This window comes from Triturus cristatus, chromosome 5_1, assembly GCF_964204655.1.
Source record: "Triturus cristatus chromosome 5_1, aTriCri1.1, whole genome shotgun sequence".
NCBI classification, from domain to species: Eukaryota; Metazoa; Chordata; class Amphibia; order Caudata; family Salamandridae; genus Triturus; species Triturus cristatus.
The window spans coordinates 1,014,704,389-1,014,728,426 of NC_140587.1; the positions used below are offsets into that span (position 1 = coordinate 1,014,704,389).

General features: G+C 46.2%; 1 protein-coding gene across 5 annotated transcripts in view; it reads left to right on the forward strand.

The window, feature by feature from the left end:
* Positions 1–24,038, forward strand: part of LOC146832794 (TGF-beta receptor type-1-like) — a 1,867,988-nt gene that overhangs the window by 932,562 nt on the left and 911,388 nt on the right. Inside the window, exon 7 of one of the 5 annotated variants that reach the window (XM_085606117.1) lies at positions 6,437–8,402. The exons of the other annotated variants lie outside the window; for them this stretch is intronic. Within the exon in view, the coding sequence (XP_085462243.1) occupies positions 6,437–6,619 (183 nt within the window). The 3' untranslated portion in view covers positions 6,620–8,402. Of the gene's footprint in view, positions 1–6,436; positions 8,403–24,038 lie in introns of those variants that run through there. 5 annotated transcript variants of the gene reach the window in all.

The window sequence follows — 24,038 nt, forward strand, 5'->3', positions numbered from 1 at the left end:
CACACCCTCACTTACCACTAGCAGCCAGCAGCTGCAGCACTATAGAGAGTCGAGTAGGGTCGGAACACTTTGGCCATTTGGGGACCTTGGACCGCAGTTCAGATTGAGAACAAGAGCAGCACAAAACCACATTTTGTAGGTTTTTATTGAGGAAAGGGTATGCGATAATGCGAGGGCCGAGGGGGGAATAAACAGACTGAAAAGGTCAGTGATGATGGGCCAGTATATAGAGGGGTAGGCCGCGGCCGCGTACTACGTAGTTTAAGTCAGGGCAAGATCCAGTTTAGTGGTGAGTCTCTCGTTTTTTGAACCTGAATCACCATAGATGGCGGCGCGCCCGCAAGGTCTGATTAACCGTTAATCAGACCTTGCGGGCGCGCCGCCATCTATGGTGATTCAGGTTCAAAAATCAATGCATAGAACATCAGTCACAGTGCCGCCTTACCTTTCTGCCAGGCCAGGTGAATAACGACGACTGCGACAGTGCGACTCGTGACTCTCACACCCTCACTTACCACTAGCAGCACTATAGAGAGTAGTAGGGTCGGAACACTTTGGCCATTTGGGGACCTTGGCTTGGACCGCAGTTGAGATTGAGAACAAGAGCAGCTCCCAAAGCAAACACGGCGCGTTCTGCTTGAAGTACACGTGTTATGGCATTGTGCCTTGTTGTCAGATTATAAAACCATGGAAATTCTCCATTCTAGTCTCCGCCTGTGAACGGCTCATAGGTGTGAGAAGCCCCAAACTAGATTAAGATTAACTCTTTTACTGTTATCAATTCCCATCTCCAAATAGGTCCTTGTGTAAGAGAAAAGGTATTGTGGGCAGTTATATTGGCAGAGGTAATCGGTACTCGTCGACATGGGATTGTGTGACGTCATTGCCCTGTAGTGACCGTCTGTCACATCTTTGGAAGTCATAAGTCTCGTTATCAGTAGCATCCTTTTAACCATTTTCTACGACATAACACAAGCGTACATGTGTAATGTCGCACAATAAGTTCAAGGGTCTACTCAGAGAAGACTCACAATTACAATGGACACCAAAATAACCAAAATCCTACGAAAAACAAAGCCTAGTGTCAGTCCTTTGATAGGTGCCGAAGCTCCCCCTTTATTGTATTTTATTTAATGCGTTTTTATATAGCGCGGACTTTACCTGAAGGTGTCAGCAGCGCGCTTCACAATAGGAACAGTAATGATGCATGAGGAGAAAAGTACAAGTGAGCATGTTGCAAAGGCAATAGTGACAATTGTGCAAGTATCAAGAGGAAACAAAATACAAGAGGGAGCAAACGATACGTTACGAAAGGAAAAAGTGATATGTGTGCATGTTACAAAAGCATACAAAGTACAAGTAGAGTAGAGGTAAAATATTGCAATAATTGGCAGACACTCAAAACACTAAAACCAACGTTACGTTACATGAGGCAATGGAGGCAATTGTGGATGTTTCAAAAGCAAACAAAATACAAGAGGTAGCAAACGATACGTTACAAAAGGAAAGGTGACGTGTGCATGTTACAAAAGAGTACAAAGTACAAGTAGAAGGTATAATACTGCACTAAATGGCATAAATTCTAGGCGCTGGACACAAATCTATGACACTTGAACGCGTGACTCAGCAGCACAAAACCACATTTTGTAGGTTTTTATTGAGGAAAGGGTATGCGATAATGCGAGGGCCGAGGGGGGAATAAACAGACTGAAAAGGTCAGTGATGATGGGCCAGTATAGAGGGGTAGGCCGCGGCCGCGTACTACGTAGGTTAAGTCAGGGCAAGAAAGATCCAGTTTAGTGGTGGTGAGTCTCTCGTTAATCAGACCTTGCGGGCGCGCCGCCATCTATGGTGATTCATTCAGGTTCAAAAATCAATGCATATTTGCATAGAACATCAGTGCCGCCTTACCTTTCTGCCAGGCCAGGTGAATAACGACGAATGCGACAGTGCGACTCGTGACTGACTCCGTGTCCGTGAGTGACTCGAGTCATGTGGCAGCACTGGCGCGGGGACGAGCGACACGTGCCGACTGCCGAGTCAGCGAGCGTATCAGCGTAGAGGTCGGGAAATCAATGGCCAATCACTACTGCATGGCTTGGCTTCACATAAGCCAGCCACACTGTGATTGGCCATACAAGTGCGGCCACCACCCACGCGCGGCACCATGCAGGCTGCGGTGTCTTAGCCAATCATGGCGCTGCATTAGCAGCGCACTGCAACAGGATTGGGCCAAGAGCAGGGTTACTTCCTGCCCATAATGAGACCCGGGGGCTGCGGTATGAAGGGTCCCTCGCCTCGCCACACCCACACACTGTCTGAGACTGAGTCGCTAGGGGAGGAGGGAAGGTCAAGGTATTGTGTGCGTGTGCGCATGTTCGGGCCAGTCATGACTAGCCCAAAAATTGACATGCGCACACTGCTGCTGCTGCCTGCTGCACTATTCGCGCTGTCAGTCACTCACTGCAGCAGCCCCGCCCCCACACCCTCAGTCCCGTCCACATTGAGTCGGGCTTATCCCGGAGTGCGCGAGTCAGTGGCATAGTGCGATCGATCGATCGATTTCCAAAATATTTATTTTCAATTTTCATAATGTTAGCATGATGACTGTGACTGTGCTTAGTGGGGCAACGCCCCAACGCCCCCAATGGACGGACCGCCACTGATTTTCTGTCTCCTTTCACAGATGTCGAATGGAACAAGGTGCTAGAAGGTCCGATAGGCGTCCCATGTAACATGCTGTTCCATCTTATACCGTACTTCATCACACAGAGGGCATACCTCACGCCAGCGCAAATTAATAAATTCTGTGTTGGGGCGGACGCCGCCTGCCCACGCTGTCTACTGCCGATGCAGACCTGCTACATATGCTGTGAAACTGCCCGAGACTGGGTGAATGTTGGGAGTCGGTAACGTGAACACTAAGCCACTGTAGAGGCCGAGCAATACCTCTAAACTGGGAGACCTGCATTCTGCACCGGCTGTGGGTCACCTCCTGGTTTATAGCGCTAGGGTTGATTGCTGCGAAGAGGCTGTTTACGAAATGATGGTGCTCGGCAGAACCCTCGGCAGCGCGTTTGTGGGAACATTCGCTACAGGATTGGGCTACGGCAGAGAACGTAGCGATGCTCAGGGAGGGACGCATTAGACCTTCGCAAGACCCCAATCGCAGAAAACGGACGCAATATTGCAGGAGCTATTGAGCATTGGTGAGGCTCCAGTGTCCGAAGTGGGTCCACTGGCGCACGAACAGGGTAGGCCCCGGTGTGCAGCCTGAAATGGCCTATCACATTGGCAGTATCCATGCACTGCACCTGTATTGGAATACACCAAGCAAGCCAGAGTGCGGCACCTCCATGCCCTTCGAAGTGCGCAAGCCAGCCCCCAAATGCTACTATAGCATAATAATCTAAACTTCAGTTGTTTAGAGGTGTCCTGCCAACCCATGCCCCCACCCAGTTGCTCGCAGCTACTCCCAACTTCCTTGCCACTTAACACCACCCAACTGCGTTGCAACAAGAGAATAGCAAGAACACATCCCACTGACAAGCGGCCCTTCCTCCAGGGCGCAGCAGTAAGACGTAGGGCGCCCGGTGCTGAGCATCGACCCACGTCCGGCCTGCAGCATGCAATCATTATGCAGCCAGGATCGCCGCTCAATCTCCTCTGCGATGTAGTAGCTGCAATTTCGGAGTTGCTCTGCATTGTGCTATCCATGGGATCTTTGCTTGTGCTGTACTCGTCAGGATGTTAAATGCAGATCAAAACGCTTTTGGTGGGGGGGACATGTCCCAATGACCTCAACTTTTTTTGGTTTTTTTGTAAACAGATTTTTATTACCTTTTCAGTTAAGCAATACAATCCAACAATAATGTCAACTCTTGCTCATCTTACTATTCACAATGTATTCACAATGTATTTTAGAAACTATGCTCTCTCCTCAATGATCTCACCCGAAGCAAGTGCTTACCGGCCAATTCTTATTTATCAGTATTTTATGTGTCATTGCGAATCTTAATCCTTACGACTCAAACACATTTCCTTAAACTTACCCCAACTTCACCCCCCTAGGTGTGTCTCTTTAGTCTTTTACTTACTCAGTCGATTGCTAGGCCGCATAGTTTGACTTTGAGGGTTGCTAAAACCTGAATGTTTATTATCATCATTGTTGTTATCACAGTTGTTTAAAGACACAGACTGTCTACTTCGGACATTACGAGCGGTTTAGTCTTCTGATTTATGGCACTCCAGCAACCAAACTGTATCCCATAGGTGCACCATTGTACTTCTCCTGAGGGCAGTGCATTGTATACTCCCTCACAAAACTGTGATACAGACACCGGTGCTGTAAAATTGAGACGCATTGTTGATTGTGCCAAAAGATTGTATAATGTAAAATACAATAAAAAGATTTAAACAAAAAATAACAAGTATCCCATTATTCAGAGGTTTTTTTTTCCACGCATTGCTCAACGTCAAACCGGCTTTTTAGGTTTTGCGTACACAGCACTTGCGCTGGGCTTGTGAACTCTCTTGTATTTAACATATCTTGAAAGGCCGCTCTTATTTCCCATCTCCAAATTACCGTGTTCAACTGCTTTTGTGTGGAACTTTTTCTTAATAACTTCCCCTGGCTGTGCATATTTACTAAATGCTACTAAAGCTGTTCACACTGTTTAAACCCCATTCGCTGTCAAGATAAAATCTCTTCTCACATAAATGCAGACCGCTTCTAACAGTATGCAGGAATGATTGCTTTTTATTCTTTTTATTACTTTGTTGTGTAAAGCAGATGCTAAAGCCTTAGAACGTTTGTGGCATTTCCAGTCCATGCCCCAGTACCTGCATTTTGTAGACATTATCCCATTGATTTTGACAATGTAATCCATGTGGTCATTATGATCAAATTTTAAATGTTGTAATAAAACATTGCATGTTAAAAATATTACATTATTAAAGTTAATTACAAGAGCTATGCTATATTTTACTCCAACTTGCAGTTACCTTGCAGGCACTAGGGTCATGATTTGAATGGTGCAGCAGGTGCAGTGACACCGGAGCACAAAGCTCTAGGAACCCATCAAAACACCAAATATTGCAATATTTTACTACTAAACAGGCAGTCACAAATGCAGTTATCTTGCAGACACTAGGGTCATGATTTGAATGGTGCAGCATGTGCAGTGGCACAGCGCCCAAAAGCTGTCAGAACTCTTCTAAACAGGCAGTCACAATTGCAGTTACCTTGCAGTTAAAAGGGACTTTATTTGAATGGTGCGGCAGGTGTAGTGGCACCGGGCACCAAAGCTCTAGGGACCCCATTAAACCCAGATAATTGCTAAATTTGAATACTAAACGGGCAGTCACAAGTGCAGTTATCTAGCAGGCACTAGGGTCATGATTTCAATGGCACAGTAGGTGCAGTGACACCTGGCCAAAAGCTCTAGGCACCCCACTAAACACCAAATATTGCTATGTTTTTACTACTAAACAGGCAGCTATGCTATATTTTACTCCAACTTGCAGTTATCTTGCAGGCAACAGGGCCATTATATGAAAGGTGCAGTGGCACCGGCCCAAAAGATGTCAGAACTCCTCTAAACACCTAATATTGCAATATTTTACAACTAAACAGGAAGTTACAATTATCTAGCAAGCACTAGGGTCATGATTTCAATGGTGCAGTCGCACCGGTACCAAAATCTCAAGGCACCCCACTAAACATTGATTATTACTATATTTTACAAATAAATAGGAAGTCACAATTACAATTATATCTAGCAAGCAGTAGAGGCATGTTTTGAATAGTGCAGCTGCTGCAGTGGCACCAGGCCCAACAGTTGTCAGAACTCCTCTAAACACATAATATTGCTATCACATCAGTTAATTCTATTTCACTCTCATTTTTCAAAATGTTGCTATTGCTTACCCGCACTGTACCACTCTTAACAGCACAATATAGGGCCTGTTTGTACAAAAACAAGTCATAACACTTTAACCCCTTTCCTGCTAGGCCCCCCCCCCGTGCTAAGCCTTTTTTGGACTATTTGGGGTAGTTTGCGCTTAGGCCCCTGTAACCTTTTGTCCACATAAGGTATCCATGCCAAATTTGTGTCCTTTTCTTCCAACATATTGATGATTCTTACGGTATCCAGGGTTTGTGGCTTCCCCTGGAGGGGACCGAGATATTGGCCAAAATACAGCTAATTTTGGTTTTTTTAAGGAAACATGGGATAAAGTGCTGCAGAAGAAAGTTTCTGTTTTTTATCTCCAAAAGGTATCAGCAAAGGGTTTGTGGTGCTAAAATCACCATCTTCCAAGCTTTAACGAGCAGGCAGACTTTGTTCAGAAAAAACAACATTTTCTACACAGTTTTGGCATTTTATTGGGACATAGCCTATTTTTTCTAATTTTTGTGCTTTCAACCTTCTTCCAGTTAGTGGTAGAAATGGCCTACACGCCGATTGACCGCAACGGACGCAGATTTCAATCATACCACCGGACTGCAATACTTTCTGGGAAAGGACCAATAACCTCTTCTAAACCAGCTACCGAATCCAAATGCCCTGAGGAAGGCCAGATGGCCGATGTAAAGGGGCGAAACACAAGTTGGTTATAAAATGTTCTCACTTTGCTATGAAACACGACAAAATAAATTGGAATTGATTCCAGGGAACATTTGATTACTTTTACTCGTTCCGACATATCCACCAGTGGTAGAAATGGGTGTGAAAGCAATAATGGATCCCGGAGAACTCTACATTTCTGAAGTGTAGACAAAATTTTGAATTCAGCAAGTGGTCATTTGTTTAGATCCTTGAAGGTTTTTCTATAGAAACTAACAACTGAAATAAAAAAATGGAAAGTGTTTTTTTTTTGCACATCTCCGAAATTGTGGGTACCCAAGCATGTGAATTAGAGGACATTATTCAAAGTGACTTTTTTCACACATTGTCTTACATTTGAAAGGCAGAAATGCAAAGAAAGTCAATTGGTAATAACACTTGTTCTGCTATTCTGTGTTCCCATAAGTCTCCTGATAAAAATGGTACCTCACTTGTGTGGGTAGGCCTAGTGCCTGCGACAGAAAACCGCCCAACACGGAACATGGACCCATCACATTTTTCCAGTGAAAACTGACCGTTTTTTTGCAATGTGCCAAGCTGTGGGTCTTGGACCCTAGCTCAGCCGGCACCTAAGGAAACCCAGCAAACCTATACATTTTTGAAAACTAGACACCCAGGGGAATCCAGGATGGGGTGACTTGTTTGTTGTTACACGGAATTCCTGCAGACCTCAAACTTTGTAAAAAAAAAGAAAAGGAAAAAAAAAAAAATTTCCTCACATTTCTGTGATGGAAAATTCTGGAATCTGCGAGGAGTCAAAGACTTCCACCCACCCAGCATTTCCCAGAGTCTCCCAATAAAAATGATACCTCACTTGTGTGGGTGGACCTAGTACCCGCTGCAGGAAACAGACCAAAATGCAACGTAGACACCTCACATTTTTCCAGAAAAAACACTCTTTTTTCGCAATTAGCCTAGCTCTGGCTTTTGGACCCTAGCTCTGCTGGCACCTATGGAAATGGACTGAGTTGTGTGGCTCTCACCAGATTCTGTTACCCAGAATCCCTTGCTAACACCAAACTTTGTAAACAAAAAAACTTTAAAAAAACACATTTTCCTCACATTTCTGTGATGGAAAGTTCTGGAATCAGCGGGGATCCACAAACTTCCACCCCCCCCATCATTCTCACAAGTCTCCCGATAAAAAAGGTACCTCACTCGTGTGGGTAAGCCTTGTGCTCGTGACTGGAAACGGCCTAAAGCGTACTGTGGAGACTTCAAAATTATCGATTACAAAAAGACTTTGTTTTGCGAGGGAGTCACCTGCGTTTTTGATCCTGGGCTTGGTGGACAGCTAGGGACACCTACCAATCCCAGACATTTCTGAGAACTAGACAACTGGGGGAGTCCAGGGAGGTGTGACTTGCGTGGATCTCCCAATGTTTTCCTGCCCAGAATCTCCAGCAAACCTCAAATTTAGCAGAAAATATAAGGTTTTTCTCACATTTCTGTGTGGGAAAAGTTGTAGGATCACCGGACTGAATAAAAATGGTTCCTCACTTGTGTGAGTGGGCCAAGTACCCGCGACTGAGGCTAATTGTTTTGGGTAGTGGGGACATTAGCATGCCCATTATGATCAGCCCCCACCCCTACATATAATAAAAAATAATAATCCCTGGTGGGCTTTCTGACCCCCCCCCCGGGGTGAGGGGGGGAGATAAAGGGCTATTGCCCCCATCTGCCTCCGGGTGGAGGGACAGTAAGACTGTACGCATTTTTTTGTAGTGGGGGTATTGGCATGCCCATTCTGGGCAGCCCCACACCTGAACTTTGAAAAAAAATCCCTGATGCCTAGTGCACTTTCTGCCCCTCCCTGGGGGCAGAAATACTGTGGCAATTGTATTTGGTGTGGGGGCATATACAGGCCCATTCTGGGCAGCTCCCACCCCATGTATAAAAAAAGAACCTAATACCTGATGCCTAGTGGGCTTTCTGTTCCCCCTCCCCCCCGGGGGCAGATCAGGGGCTAGTGCCCCCCTCTGCCTCCTTGGGGGGGCATAAAGTCTTGTGCATTTTTGGGGGGAGAGGAGTGTGGGGGTATTGGCATGCCTATTCTGCGCAGCCCCCCACCTCTATAAAAAAAATCCCTTGTGTCTAGGGTGCTTTCTGCAGAAAGACTGTATATGCCCATTTTATATGGGGAGAGCAAAGCCCCTTGCCTAAGGGAAAACCAAAGGGGATGATGGACGGAGTGTTGAACATTGCAAACACTCACCCCCAGTCAACTGATCTGGGTTTAATCCATCATCATTCTTTAGCTCACTCTGCCACCCCAGTTCCGACATGGCCATATGCAAATCAGTCTGACCCTGTGCCTCATGGGAGCAGTCCAACCCGAACTGCCAAGCCATGTCTTCCCTGGACAGGAAACAAGCATCCTGGGACCGGTTACTGGCTAATCAGCCGTCATCAGCCAGGCTAGCTTGAATCCAGTGGCAAAGTGAGCAAGGGGCCCACGTCTGGGCATACCCTGCCAACTTAGGGCGAACAAAATAAAACCAAAGAGGATGATGGATGGAGTGTTGAACATTGCAAGCACTCACCCCCAGTTAACTGATGACGGAGTGAGCTAAAGAATTATGATGGATTAAACCCGAATCAGTTGACTGGGGGTGAGTGCTTGCAATGTTTAACACTCTGTCCATCATCCCCTTTGGTTTTGCTTTGTTCGGATCTGTGTGAAAGTCTGCTTCCCTACTCGCACAAGAATTTGGGACTGACGAAAAGTGGTCCACCTATGAAAGTAACTAAGTGTTTGGGAGAGTTAATTTTCTTCTCCAAATTAAAGGTAAAACATATTTATTTATTGTTTTACTGTAGTGCCCTATTTCTGTGGTACTTGGATTCTGAGGAACACTTACATTGTTCATAAGGTGGATTGGTCAGTGTCTTATACTGCATGTTAGAAAAAGTGTTGTCCGTGGCATTTGGCAAAAGATTCTTTAGTCGCATATAAAACATTGCTAAATGTAAAGTTTGTGTATAGAATTTCAATATGTGTCCCACCTTTTTGCAGAGATCTATTGTAATAAATTGTATATATTTGCAGCATACGCTTTACTAAAGTGAATGTAGATATGCAACGTCTGTTGGTGTGGTTTGCTATCTTTCTTAAAAACAAAGCAAAGCATTTGTTCACGCGTGTTCCATTTCTTGTCAGTTTTAATAGACACGTTTTAATAGTTTAATTAACATTTGTTTTCCATGGAGAATGGTGTATTGCTATGTGTTTTTAGCATTGCACTCTGCATATATTCATATAAATACTTTTCCACCTTAACAGCATGTTACTCACTATGCTGAGGGTTATTTTCACAGCAGACACATTGTACTAGTAGATTTAACGTGTGCCTTTCGGAGTGACGGAACCCTTGAGACAAATATCAGTTGAAATCGTGGCGAGGAAGATGTTGCCAACCTCCTTTAGCTGCGGACTGACTTGCTGAATTTGCAACAGCTGTTGGTGTCGCTCCAGCTGAATTACTAGCCCCCCATTACCCCCTCATGAGTCCTCCTCATCCCAGTCCTAACATAGTGAGGCAATCCTCCCTCCCGACATCCAATCAGAATGCTAGAATATTTTTCAAAAAGTTACATAAAGTCCTCCCATCCACCACCATGCCTGTTACTTTTGCTATCTGACGTCAGTCGGAACGCTGGTGTGCTCCTTGTTTCCTGTTGCCGGTTTTCGAGCTGGACAGGCTGGGTCTGCGGTGCTGTGAGTTTTTTCTTTCTTTCTCTGTGTATAGTGTTTACAATGCACTTTTGTTGTACACGGCCGCACCGGTTTTCCGGTCAGTCGCGTTCCTGCTCCTTGGCCAGAACGCGCTCCCCGAGCATGTGCTTGGCTGGGGAGCTTTCCCTTGTGTTCTGGCCTCGGGCCGTTTCAGTGCTGGGGTCTTCTAGCAGCATCCGGCTCCCGCTGCCATGGTTGTTTGTTCTTTGGCTGTGGGGGAGGCGGCAGGGCTGTCCCTTTGGTTTTCCAAGTCTTGTGTTCCACGAGTCTTAATTGCTTGGTGACAGTGTTAATTTGGAGTGGCTGGGCACTTCCTGGTGTGTGCTGGGTTTCCTGTAAGGTTTGCTCTTCCTACTTGTGGCCATGGGTGTTGAGTATTCCTCTAAAGTGCCTGCAACATTTTTATCTGTGCAGCGTAATGTGCTTTTGCTTTTGCGACTTTCCTGGTCTGTTTGCAGGATTTATTTCACAATGCTGTGCAGGATGTGCTGCTTGAGGCTTCTGCGAACTAGGCTGGGGATGTTTTTAATAGGATTGGAACAGAGATATTCAATAAACATAGTTTTCCCTGTCCAACTCCCTTTTTAATAGTTTTTTCACTTGCACTGCACTCACTACACATAGTACCTGTCAACAGGAATACATATGGCCACTCTTGGTCGATTCCTCCTTGGAACTTGTACTCTGCTCTGATCTTGCCTACTACACCGGCCTCTTGGCTAAAAGGAGTAGTGACAGGAAGGAAGGATTACCAAGTGATGACACTGGCCTCCCTTGGCAGTTGATGGGAATCCGCATCAAGAGTACATTGTTCTATTTCTATCAACCACACTCAGAATAGTTGATTATAGCATTCTTCTATTTTTCACCTGTTCTTTGTATTCATTTCCTCATTTTTCCATGACCACCAGTTCACTATTTGTATTTTGTATGTGGGGATGTTTTAGGCCATGGACAATTCCCCTGGGGGAAGCACATACAAGGCAAAGTTTTTCGGACATGTTGATCTCTGTTCGTGCGGTGCTGGGATTTGACCCCCGGTCCTTGTCTGATGATGGGTTTTACTCCCTGTATAGTTCCTCGGTGGTAGATGTCCTGCCTTTTCATGATGTCCTCACAAATATTCTGGCTGTGGTATGGCTTGCTGTCGACATGCAGGGGATTCCGCGCTTTCTGGGGTAGCGGTGTTGCCTGGCAGACTTTGTCACCTAGTTCCCTCTGGTTCCTGTGATCAATTCTGTTTTGTCCTCCATGGCTTCTTCTTCCCCTTCCTCTTCGGAGACGGCTTCCTGGGCTGACCCAGTTGTGCGGGAGGTGGAGTCCGCTCTTAGGCGTTCTTCTGCTACTTCTCTTTTGGGGTGTGTACTGGCGCTTCTTTGGCCTATGCTTCACAGGTCCATTGTAAGGGTTTGGGTACCTGTTTGACTGTGTTCCGGGTCTGATGGATCTCACTCCTGTCTTGGCGCAGATGGAGGTCTTGACTAGGCTTCTGTCTGCTTTACTTTTGTTGCCCTGAGGGCCCTCTCCTCAGGTGCTGTGGCGGCGGTGGCTGTAGGAGATCTTTCTGGACCGCACTTTGGTGCCTTGATGCTGCTCCGACACCTTGGTCCGTTGCCTGCCTTTTGTGGATCCCGGGCTTTTTTGGCTTACTCCAAAGACCGTTTATGCGGAGGAACTTGTCTTTTTTCCATGATCTGGAGTTTTCGGGTACTCTGTCTTCTTGGCCCTTTCCTGGTCGGGCCCATGGTCAGGGGGCTGCGTTCCATTTGGTTCCCGGCCTCTGCAGCGTCTGCAGCTGCCCTTGGGTGTTGGTCAATTAGTGTTCTGCCCAGGTGGAGTCCCCATGGCCTGGTGGTTATGGTTGCGGTCTCTTCCTCAAGACGTTATGTGTTCAAATCCAAGTGTTTCACTGGTTGTGCGTTCCTGTCTACATTGTTGGCGATGTTGCTATTTTGGTGGCTCGGCTCAGTTGTTCCTGGATTGTTGGTCCGGTCTGATTTCTGACTGGTGGGGCCTGTCGGTAATCGATCTTGGTTACCAGATTCCGTTCTGGGGCCGTCCCACTTTTGGACTGTTTTCGAGGTTACCCCGTTGCCCATTGGCCCCCCGATGTGATCTGCCATATTCTCTGGCGTCGGCCTGTTTTTGTCACAGGGCACTGTTGGCTGGTTCCGGTGGCGGTGTGAGACCTGGGGTTCTAATACTCTCTGTTCCTGGTCCCGGCGCCCGTTAATTTCTTCCGTTCGATTCTGAGTCCCCGGGCTTTGAATAGATTGGTGCTGCTGGTTCATTTTTGGATGATCCCCTTGCAGTCCATCGTTCCCCTCATCCTGTGGGCGATTTTTTGGCTTGCCTGGATTTGTAAGTCACCTGTTTTCATGTTCCCATCCATCCGCGGGTCAGCGGTTCCTGCGGTTTGCGATGGACGGGTTCCATTACCAGTTTCTGTTGTTGCCTTTTCGGCCTCTCTACTGCTCCCCGGGTTTTTCCACGGTGTTGGCTCCTGCTGTGGGGGTTTTGCTGAGTCTGGGTTCCCCTGTGTTTCCTTATGTTGCTTTTGTCTGTTTTCTGCTTTCACCCTCCTTGAGGCTCTTCTGGTGGTCGTGGTGTTGATGGCCTTGTTCCAGGTTCTGGAGTTCATGTAGGATCTGGCCTTTCTCATCTGGTTCCTGTTCAGGGACTTTGGTTTATCGGAGGCCTGTTCAACACTTTGCAGGGGGCTGTTTTCTCCCTCCGGCTTGGTTCTCTACCCTATTGACTCTTCTGCGGGTCCTGCTGGGTCGCCCTTCTGCCCCGGCTCGGGTTGGTTGCAGGTGCGGGGGTTGGTGCCTGCCACCACGGCTGTGGTTCCTTGGGCTCGCCTGCGCCTCAGGTCCTTGGTGATTCTTCTGTTGACTTGTTGGGACCCTTCCCATGCAGTTTGCGTGGCTCTGGTTCCTCTCTCCCCTGTTCTGTTTCCTACTTTGGACTGGTGGCTTTGCTCTCCCAACTTGGTGTAGGGGGTATGTTTTCTGCTTCCTTCTCTCCTCTTGTTGGCCTCGGACGCCTGTCCTTGGGGTTGGGGTGCTGCATTGGGGTCCTTGGTGGCCAACGAGTCTGTTGGTTTGTACCGGCTATCAGGTGGTTTGTTGTTACTTGCGCCTTCATGGGGGGTCCAGGTGCGCGTCTCTGTAGCTGCTGACTTCAGTGATTTGTGTCTGGGCGAAATCTCATCTGTTGGCATTGAGGGCTGTTTGTGTTCAGGGGCGCATGGATTTTCATACGGACGGCTTGGGTTACTTCCTCCTGTCCTCTGTTTTGTGCCGTCTGTTCCGGGACCTTTGCCTTCAGATTGAGACTCTCTGGATAGGTCTTTTTGCTTCCCCTCACGAGGCTCTTCTCCCTCGGTTTTGTTCCGTGGTGGTCTGTCCTCAGGCTTGGGGGTTTCTCTCGTTTCCTTGGCCTTCGGGTTTTCTGTATGCCTTCCCTCCTATTTCCCTCCTCTCGAGGGTGTTGCAGCGGATTCGGGGGTGAAGGTGTCTGTGCTGTTGGTTGGTCCTATTTGGCCTCGCAGCCTTTGGTTTCTGCTCCTGCTGGTGGGGGGCAGGTTTGGTTGGCTTCCCTTGACTCCGACTCCGCTTCTGTGTCAGCACCTGTCTTTGCCCTGTCTTTGTCGCTTGTATCTGACGGCCTGGCTCTTGAGTGGCTGTCGTTGGCGTCTCTGGGCTGTTCTTCTGTGGTGGCCTGTGGAATTCAGTTGTTGCATCGGCCTTTGAAACTTAAGAACTGTGGTGCACGTTGGGGCTCTTTTGTCTCCTGGTGCTCTTCTCTTGGTCTGGAGGTTTTTGCTCCTTTGGTGAGTTGGAGTCTGCGTAGTTTTCGGCTTTAACGTCCGGTCTCTCCTGTGGTTGTGCCTTCTTGGGTTTGCCTACTGTTTTGTGGGGTCTGCTGTTGCCCCCTTTTGTGCCTTTGTTGTAAGCTGTTTGTTGTGGTTGTCCGCAACGGTGGATTTTTTGTTGACCGTCGTCTCTGCGCTTCGGTTGGATGAGCTGGGTGCTTTGCTTCTCTCCTTCCCTTATTTGCAGTTTCTGCTGGATGGGGTTGTTTTGCGGCTGGGCCCGGCTTTTCTCCCTGGGTTTCCTCCGAGTTCCATTTGCAGCTGGAGGTGATTCCTTCCTCTTTTGCCTGGGGATGGGGAGTCCTTTGTTTCTTCATAGTTGGATGTTCGCACCCTTCGGTTTTTCAGCCTCTGTGCCTCGGGGATGTCGTCTTTCTCCTGCCCTGTTTGTCTCCTGTGGGGGTGTGGCTCAGGGTTGGTTGGTTTCTCCTTCCGCCTTCATTCACTATGTGCGTTTGGCAGTCTGCCTATCTTGTGGGTCTGTAGGTCTGCCTCCTCCGTCTCTGGTGCAGGGTCGTTCGACACCTTCTGTGTCTGCTTCCTGGGCTGAGGCGGCAGGGGTCTCTGTCCAGGAGTTTTGTAGAGCGGCCTCGTAGCGGTCCCATCACACATTTGTTCTGCATTATCGCCTTACTGTTTTATATGCCTCAGTGGCCGGTTTTGCTGTTTGCGTTTTGGATGCTGCTGTTCCTTAATCATTTGTTTGATTAAGTGTTGTACTTTTGCGAGGATCCCTAGTGTCCTGCGTTTTTTTCTTCTTGGGTCTCTGCTTGGGAGTTCCTCACTATGTTAGGACTGGGACGAGGAGGACCCATGAGGGGGTAATGTCTTGTTATTTACCGGTAATCTATATTACCCCGATTAGGGTCCTCCTTGTCCCAGTCCTGTTCCCTCCCTCCCGCTGTGTTTGTGTATGGACTTGTTAAGAACAGGCATGGCGGTGGGTGGAAGGGGCTTATGTTACTATTTGGAAAAAAAATTGGCGTTCTGATTGGCTGTCGGGAGGCAGGATTGCCTCACTGTGTTGGGACTGGGACAAGGAGGAGCCTAATCGAGGTAATGAAGATTACCGGTAAGTAACAAGACATTACTCTTCATGTGGTCTCATTGCATACAGTTAAAAAACGAGTATATGTGAATTTGCTCCTGGAGACGACCAGGTTGGTTTTAACCATACTGTGAAGGAAGAAACAGGTGCTAGACCTACTTCTGCTGTTTCTCACACCAAACTCAGTTGTGTGTTGTGTCTGCTTTGTTTGATTTTTGTCTATTGTTCCTGAACTTTGAAAAGGTGCGAAGTAGTATGGTGCTAAGGCTGTTATGTTTGTCAGTGAAGGTGTCATTCTGCACCGCCAAAATATGATGCACCTATGTGTTTTGAGTCCCTTGTGCTAGTTGTTTGTCCGTTGTCTGCAAACACTGAAAATGCTGCAGTGTGGTTTGATGTCAAGTGAACACCTCGTGCCTGTGAGGTGGTGTCGTACAGTGACTGGTTCATTCTGTTTGTCAATGTGTGGTTTTCTCCTACTGTGATCTTCAGTGTTGTGTGAACCCTGCTTTTGTTATTTGTTGATTTACCTGTGAACATACAAAATGGTGCACATTGGTTTGGTGCAAAGGGAAACACTGTGTCTCCCAGTGAGGTTTTGTGTGTATCATTGAAAATGTCATTCTGTTCCTCTTAGGCGTGGCTCTGGAACTTGTGTTTGTTCCTTTCCTTTATCCATTGTTAGCGAATACAGAGAATGGTGCAAAGCGATTTGATACTAAGTGAAACAACGTATGTCCCACTAACATGTTGTTCAGGCCGGTGGAGGTGTTATTTGTTCAATCAAGGTGTGGGCTTGGATGTCTGTTTTTGTGTCCTTGGTGTGTTTTGATGACGCTGTGCCACATCAGTGTTTTTGGTGTTTGTGAATAATGGACAATTTCCATATGTTCCACTGATGTGTTGTATGTGTTAGTGGAAGTGTAATTAGGAATTGCTAGGTGTGTGCTTAGTATTCATGCTGTTTGTGAACACCCACAAGTGGTGCAAATTGGGATTCTGCAAAGTAAAATAGTAAATACACATATTTCTCAGTGAAGGGTTTGTGTTGGGTGGGTGTGTCATTTAGGACTGGCTAGGTGTTATCCCAGGCCATCTTTAGGTAAGAGTGCCCTTAAATTTTCGAGTTTACACAGTTATTGCGAACTAATTCTGTGCATGTATGTACGAACATCTGCACAAGTGCAGTCCAGTATTCACAAATGTTTTGAAGTATATAAATCCCTCACACATATACATTAGGATCTCAAATTCTGTCTTAATTCTCCACAACGGCCGAACAGATTTTCACCATTCAGAAAGTCTGCATTGCCATGAAAATGTGGTGACCTTATGTTTGGCGGTATTTTAAAGGACTTTCCTTGGGCAAATACAATTTTAAAGGTGAATGTAAAGCCAGTTTGGGAACTCCCTTATAACTTTTTTTTTTACACCATCTGCACGAAACTTGGTATGCTGTAAGATATCCTTCTGTACGTTTCCAAGTTTGGTCAGGTAGGGTCACTGTTAATATGGATGTGCAATTTAGATTTCCTACAAGATGAGGCATCAACACTCAACTATAGAAGTGCAACTGGACCTCCGTAAGATACATATATTGCAATGTGGTTTGTATTGCATTAGTGACTGTATCGTTATTTGAGAGGCAAATTCTACACTTTGATGAATACGGACAAAACATTTGATTAAAATAGTGTTGACCGCTATGTTTCAGCATGAGGTAGTGGGTGGGGCAATACAAGAGTGAAATAAATTGTTTTAAAAAATAATTTCCGCACAAAACTTTGATTTGTGGTACAGTAAAAATACTGAACAGAATTACACCAAATGTGGCATTAAATGGAACTTTACCCAGTTGAGTGCCTTTGGTTGTTTTGGTGTAAATCCTTTCAATACTGTTTGAGAAACTTGTGTTTAAAAAAGAAAATGTGTTGGGTGGTCCTTGAAGGATTAATCAGCCAAGGACTTTTGTATATCTTGACCATTAATTTTAGAACAGTTTAGGAATCAAAAATGAAAAAAACTCATCACATTTAATGAAAGAATATTTTCTCTAATCGTCCAATAGGGGTTGATTAACTCCGATTCGGGTCCATAAATCTGACCAACCTAAGGTTGTGTGCAGAGGGGGTGACTGTAGGTGGAGCCTATATGCTGCAAGGGTTGTGCACTTGTGTTGAGTTGGGAGCAAGATCTGCCGTCAATCTCAACTGTGCACGGTTGCCAGCAGCTGTTTAGGCACAGATCCTGGCTGTAGACCAGGCCCTGCCACCAACTTCTCCTGCACTTGGCCAAAGGCTGTGCACATGCAAAAAGAACAATTGATGGACAGAATGCTGCACAATGTCAAACATTCACCCCAGCACAGAGATATGGGCCTAAATTCATTGTTTCTTTGCTCCCCATGCCTTTCCAGTTCAGACCCTGCCATATGCAAATCAGTCTTGACCCTCTTCCCCATGTGCACAGCAGGAATTCTGTCTGTGGCTGTTTAGGCACACTGCCTGTGCGAAGGCTAGGCCCTTTTGCCAGCGCCTGCAACTTGCAATCAAATGAATTCTGCAGCAGGATTTGGTTGCCCACCTTCCTCAGTAGGTTTTGCTCTGGTCATTTTGTTTTAGAACTAGCCTGTAGCTTGTCTAGTTTGTTATCGACAGAGGTACGGTCCCGGTATGCTGTTTCGGCATGAAGTAGGCTCCATTTTCGCCTTGTATTTGGGCAACACAGAACCAACTTCGTTCTCCACGTTTGAGTGGCAACCCTCTTTCTGACATGGCCTGGAAGTAAGAGGACTGAGTCAAAGTTCCATGCAATATAAAAAGAAAGCCACAACCGTTCAAGATTGTAGAGAATGAGGAGTGTTGGTAGCAATCCATTCAGAGGAGAGTATTGAATGAGGAAAGTGAAGGAGTGGGGTTGGCATGGTGGAGAAGGGGAAACCATTCAAACGGAAAGCAGAGCAGAAGTGTGGTGGTGAAGGAAGCTATCCAAGGTGACTGGCCAGTCAGAAAAGCTGTGCAGAGGAGGAGGTGTGCCAGAGACTGACACTGTTTGAGAAGAGCGTGAAGTTTTAAAAGCAAGAACAAAGCCAAGGAGAAGGCATGGCAGAGAAAGAAACAATTGGAGGGCATAGACTCCCCACTTTGTAATGAAATGATTATTGAAGAGACACAAAGAGTCCCCTTTGAACATGGTGTCAGGAGAAGGCCATGGTCTGTGTGAGGATTCTGATGTATTTGGTGTGGTCAGAGACTTCACCCTGTAATATACTCACAAAACACTTCTTGGTCTAGTCAGGCTTGCTTGTAAAACCTCTTGTTCAATCCTAGGTAGCTGGGGCTTCAAGCAGCAAAGCTTAAAGGAACTAGTGTAACACATTTTGTTGCACCAAACAGAATAAGAAAGTCACATAAAACAAAAGAAATTCAATACCAGTTAAAATAAATAGTTAATATTTTAATAAATTTGTAGACACCGAAATAAAATCCACTGGAGGGTTCCAGTGATATAGATTTTCAAGTATAACATAAATCTCAGCTTTTTAAGCCAGAGCGCAAACAAGCATTGGTAACCTTAAAAAACGTTTTAAAGATTTGTGTTTGAATTCTCCGGCCCAGACTGGTGACTAATTCTGTCAAGGAGAAGGTCAAAGGGGACAGTAAGGAGTATTTGGACAGTTACCTGGTCACCAAAGCAATTTCAAGTTTAGTTCCATACTTTACAAAAGGACCTCCATGGGCTCAATGGAGTGGTCTTGAGGTTGAGGATACAGAATGCTCAAAGATGCTCTGGACAGGGGCCTTCTTGGGTTTATTCCACGGTTGGGGTGGGGTGACTTGGGCCACAGGAGTCTATGTCCCTCAAAGTCCTCTTTGAGACAGGAGAAGTCCAGTTGCGACTGGGCTACTTGTCTAGTACAGCGGTTTCATCTGGTGAGGCCTAGTGTCCATCTTTGGCAACCAATCTGCACTCTGATGACTCTCCCAGGGTCGGCAGACTTGGGTGCAACATTTGAGCCCTGAGGAGGGGTATTCTTTGCTGCATGTCAGCGGTGATTAAATGTAAGTGGCTACTGACAAGCCAGAATGGACTGCTTCAGCTTTTATGGTCCTGGTGCTGTAATAGTCGGCCGACTGACTCTTGGAGCTCACCTTTTCTGTCAGGGACTTGTCAGCGTCTTTTCCTTGAGCCAGGCACCACTGGCACAGTCCAAGCTTCGCTAGCCCAGAGAGCAGCAGGTGCCGACCAGCGGTGGGCGCAGCCTTTCTTGCAGGGCAGGCCTTCTTTGATCCTCTCTCCAGTCCAGATGTGATATGAGGTTCATGGTGCTAGGGGTGCCATATTTATGCCCAGGAAGTGCTATGGGGGGGATGAAGCAGTCACTAGACAATGGGCTACCAGGTTCCCTTTTGCCTTATGACAACTACCGGCTATATGTGGAATCATAGTCATCTCAGAGAGCACTATTCTGCTAACTCCCAAGTTGTCTGTACCCCTCGCTCAGAATGAGAAGCTTGGTAGCCCACCCTAGACGTGTAGCTATGTAATAAAGATGAAAAGCGATGTATACGAAGCAAGCACTTTATTAGCAACCTCGTACAGGCACAGAGATGTACACACGTCCACAGCTGCACTCCAACTGTTCAGCCCGTGTTCCACCCACCACCACGAGAACATAGAACCCAGAACACTCATGCCTCATAACTCTATTAAAGTGACATCACTACACATCCCCTTTCTTTATCAATGCAAAACCCTTATCCTCTCTTACTAAATAATGGAAAGAAAACCAAAAACAAAACACAAAAAAAAAAACTATACATAAGTAATACAAACATAATCATTAAGTTTCACAGGTTTGAACATTTTCCTCCCAAAACTGCTAGTTTTTTCTGCGCAATTTTGGCTATTTGGATTTAAATTACTACACTCAAGAGTATGACAAAGCTCATTGTCCGTGACACAAGTATCTTCCACTTGAACATTTTCGTTGGCTGTATTACTAATATTGATCCACCAATACTTGTCATAACTTGAACCAGAACTGGTAGGACAATTATCATTAACGCCATCATAATTATTAGCTAATGCTAGTTTGCTCATGTGGTAGATAGATCCATCTTTTAGTTGAACAGTATTTCTATTAACTTTAACAATTTTTCTAGGTTCACTAAATCTATTATCACCTTTGACAATCTTCCTACTGGATTTCACCCTTACCCATTGTCCCACATGAATATTGACATCCTTAACATCATGCTTGTTATCAAAATATAACTTATTCTTTTGTTGAGACTCACACATAGAACTTCTAATTACGTCAATGTCCCAATTTGCCTTCCCACCTTTGTTCATCCAACCAGGATTAACTTTGGAGTGTGGAATTTGTATGCTGAAAGGTACGATTTTGGAAATTTTAACTGAAAAAAGGATACCTGTGAAGCTTCGTCGTCGAACGCCTAACTCACGGCAGTTCAAAGCGCTCGTGCATTGTTGTTGTTCAACTGTGCGGAGCCTCGAGCTGTTCTCGCTCCTATCTCACTGAAGTTCCTCATGCCTCATAACTCTATTAAAGAGACATCACTACAAGCTACCTGTGGGCTACACTCCCACTGAAAAAACAGATTGACAGCTGTTTTTCCCTGTCTGTTCCCGCCGCCATCCCATCTACCTTAGCAAAGGGGCAGCCCCTCTCGAGTATGGTTACCATTTGCCCATCAAAGGCAGCTTCTCCTTTCAAGCTCGCCTTTTGGGCCAGTACCCTGTGTGGCTTTCTGTGAGGGGGTAATAAGACCTCCCTCTGCAACAAGCCTCTGTTGTTTCTGTAATTGGAAGTTGTTCATACTCCTCGCAGGACGGCAGAAGGCTCTCTGGTAGCCAGCATCTGTGAATGGCCACATGAAAAACTGGCCAACAGAGTGGTAACTTCCTACAAGTTGCCTTTCCTTAAAAGTGACATTAAATTCAATTTGTGCATCAAGTCAGGTTTAATGCCACAATTAATTTGATACCTTGAAGTACCGAATTTATGACTAACTCCGAAGTTATCAGGGCTGAGATGTCAGCCTGTAACTGTGCTTGCCAATGGGGCAGCTATTGTTTCCACGGTTAAAATGACAGTGTATGGTTTTTACTGTTAGGACATAAAGTATATGTCCTAATTGATAATATATAGCTCCCTGCCTTAGGGCTTAATAAACCTTCCTTAGGAGACCTACATATTATTAGGGGAAGTGTGTGCTTTGGTATTGATTAGGGTGACCAACCGTCCGTAAATTTCACGGACAGTCCGTAATTTCGGCCCTCTGTCCGTTGTCCGTGAAGGATTCTTTAACGGACGCCATTTGTCCGTAATTTTAACCCCGCAGCGGTCGCACCACCCTAAAGCCGATGTTCCGTCGTTTCCACCCACCTCCCTTCTTGACTCCGATGCTGCTGAGGTCGGGTGTAACAGACTCCGATGCAGTACCAAAGCTCAGATCCCAGCAGCATTGGAGAGGCACAGCGGGATGGCAACCCTCACACCTTCCGCCCTTGATGAGCTGTTAAGAGGTGCTTGAAGGTGACAGAGGGAGAGGCTGCAGCTTCAGGAGCAGGGGCATCTATTCAGATGCAAACAGCCCTGAACGCCTCATGTCTCTGCAATTTAGAGGGGCCTCACACATTCCCTTTCTGCCCAGGGCCCCAAACATCCTAGGACTGGCCCTGATTACACCGAGGCAGCACCTGGTTCTCTGCACAGAGCTTAATTACTGTCACTAAATTGTAAGCAAACTTCGGTTCTTCAAACATGCAGTCTATAATGTAATAAAATAAAGAAATGGCACAATCACACCCACACTGATTAACAAAGTATGGAGGACAATCAGTTAAATCAGTTCTCTTGGAGTATCTCCTTTAAGTACTGTACATCACAGTGGGGGGTGGCAAAACTAACATTTTAGAAAGAGAGACGGTCTTCTCGTTGTCTTGTCCAGGAGGGGGTGAGGAGCCCTACCCCACCCTGCAAGAGACCAAGATGATACTAGAATACTGCATGCCCCACCCCTGTGCCCACCCTGGTAGATCCTGTTCCCCCTCCTGTGATGGCTCCTACCCCTCCCCCCATGGCTCCTGTCCCCCCTGTGGTGCATCCTGTCTCCACCCTGGGTGGCTTCTGTCCCAGTCCTGGAATGGCTCCTGCCGGGAGGGTTAAGTTCTTGAGGGGCCTCTTCTCAAAAAGGCTCAGCTCAAAACGAATATGAAAAGGTGCGCAAGTGAGTAAGTGAAGGGATGGGTGGATGGCTGGATGAATTAGTGCAAGGGTGAATGGATGAATGAACAATTGAATAGATGGATAATGAGAGCGGATGGGTGGATTGATGGGTGAGTGGAAGGATGGATGAGAGAAAAGATAAATAGCTGGATGTATGGGTGGAAGGGTAGCTGGATGGATAAAAGGGTGGATGGATGAGTGAAAGGATGGATGAGTGAAAGGATGGATGAGTGAAAAGGTGGATGATGAGTGAGTGGGTGGATGGATGAGTGAAATGATGGCTGGATTGATGAATTGCTAAGTGCAAGGGTGAATGGATGGACGGATGAGTGAAAGGGTGGATGCAAGGATGGATGAGTGAGTGAAAGCGAGGGTATAAGGACAAAAGAATGAATAGATGAGTGAAGGAGTGAAAGGATAGATGGATGAGAGAAAGGATGGAAGAGTGATAGGGTCAATGGATGAATTCATGAGTAGATGGATGGATGGAAGGAAGGATGGCTAAGTGAAAGGGTCGACGGAGAGAGAAAGGGAGGATGGATGGATGACTGAAAGGGTGGATGGGTGGAAGAATGAGTGACTGGGTGGATGGATGAGTAAGTTAAAGGATGGCTGGATGGGTGAAAGGGAAATGGCTGGATGGATGAGTGAATGGCTGGATGGGTAGAATAGTGGATGGATGTGTACAGATGGATAGGGTGAAAAGGTGGATGGATGGATGAGTGAAAGGATGGATGAAGGGATGGATGAGTGAAATGATAGATGGAATGATACATGATGGATAGGTTTGCAAATGGTTGAATATGTTTGGATATGGCTGGGCTTACTTATATACTATTGCGCGACCTCCTCTGGTGTGTCTGTAAAACTTACCTATTGTCCTGAAGTTTTGTCCTGAATTGTGACCGCCTGTCCTGAATTTGTGTCCTGAATTTTGGCCCTTTGTCCTGAATTTTTACACTCCCCGTCCTGAATTTGCACCAATGCCAGTTGGTCACCCTAGTATTGATTTAATTGGCAAAGCCAAGCTAGCAGTTTAAAATGTCTCTTGCAGGGTGCAGCAGCAGGCTGAGAGTCATGTTGTACTTTGTATCACTCACAGTGGCACAATCAGTGCTGAAGCCCTGGGTGGATACTGTACCTTACAGGCTCTAGTTACCTTTGGTACCATACTATCATACAATAGGGACTTATTAGTAAGTGAACCTATGCCAGTGGTGATAGCCAATTCAGCGTACATTTTGTAAAGTGTTAGAACACTGGCACAGTGGTCTGGTTAGCAGGCTCCAGTGCATCCTGAGTCGAAAAAACAGCCGCATCCCCCCAAATCTATGGGGGTGATCATGCAAAAAAAGTCATTTCCTTACATTCTGAAACATGTATTCAACCTTGTTTGGGCCAAGTGTCACTAATGTAAATAAAGAGCACATGTGGATTTTGTGCATAAACAATTATTGGGCTATTGATCAGATACAGCTGTCACAATCTTAGTGTGG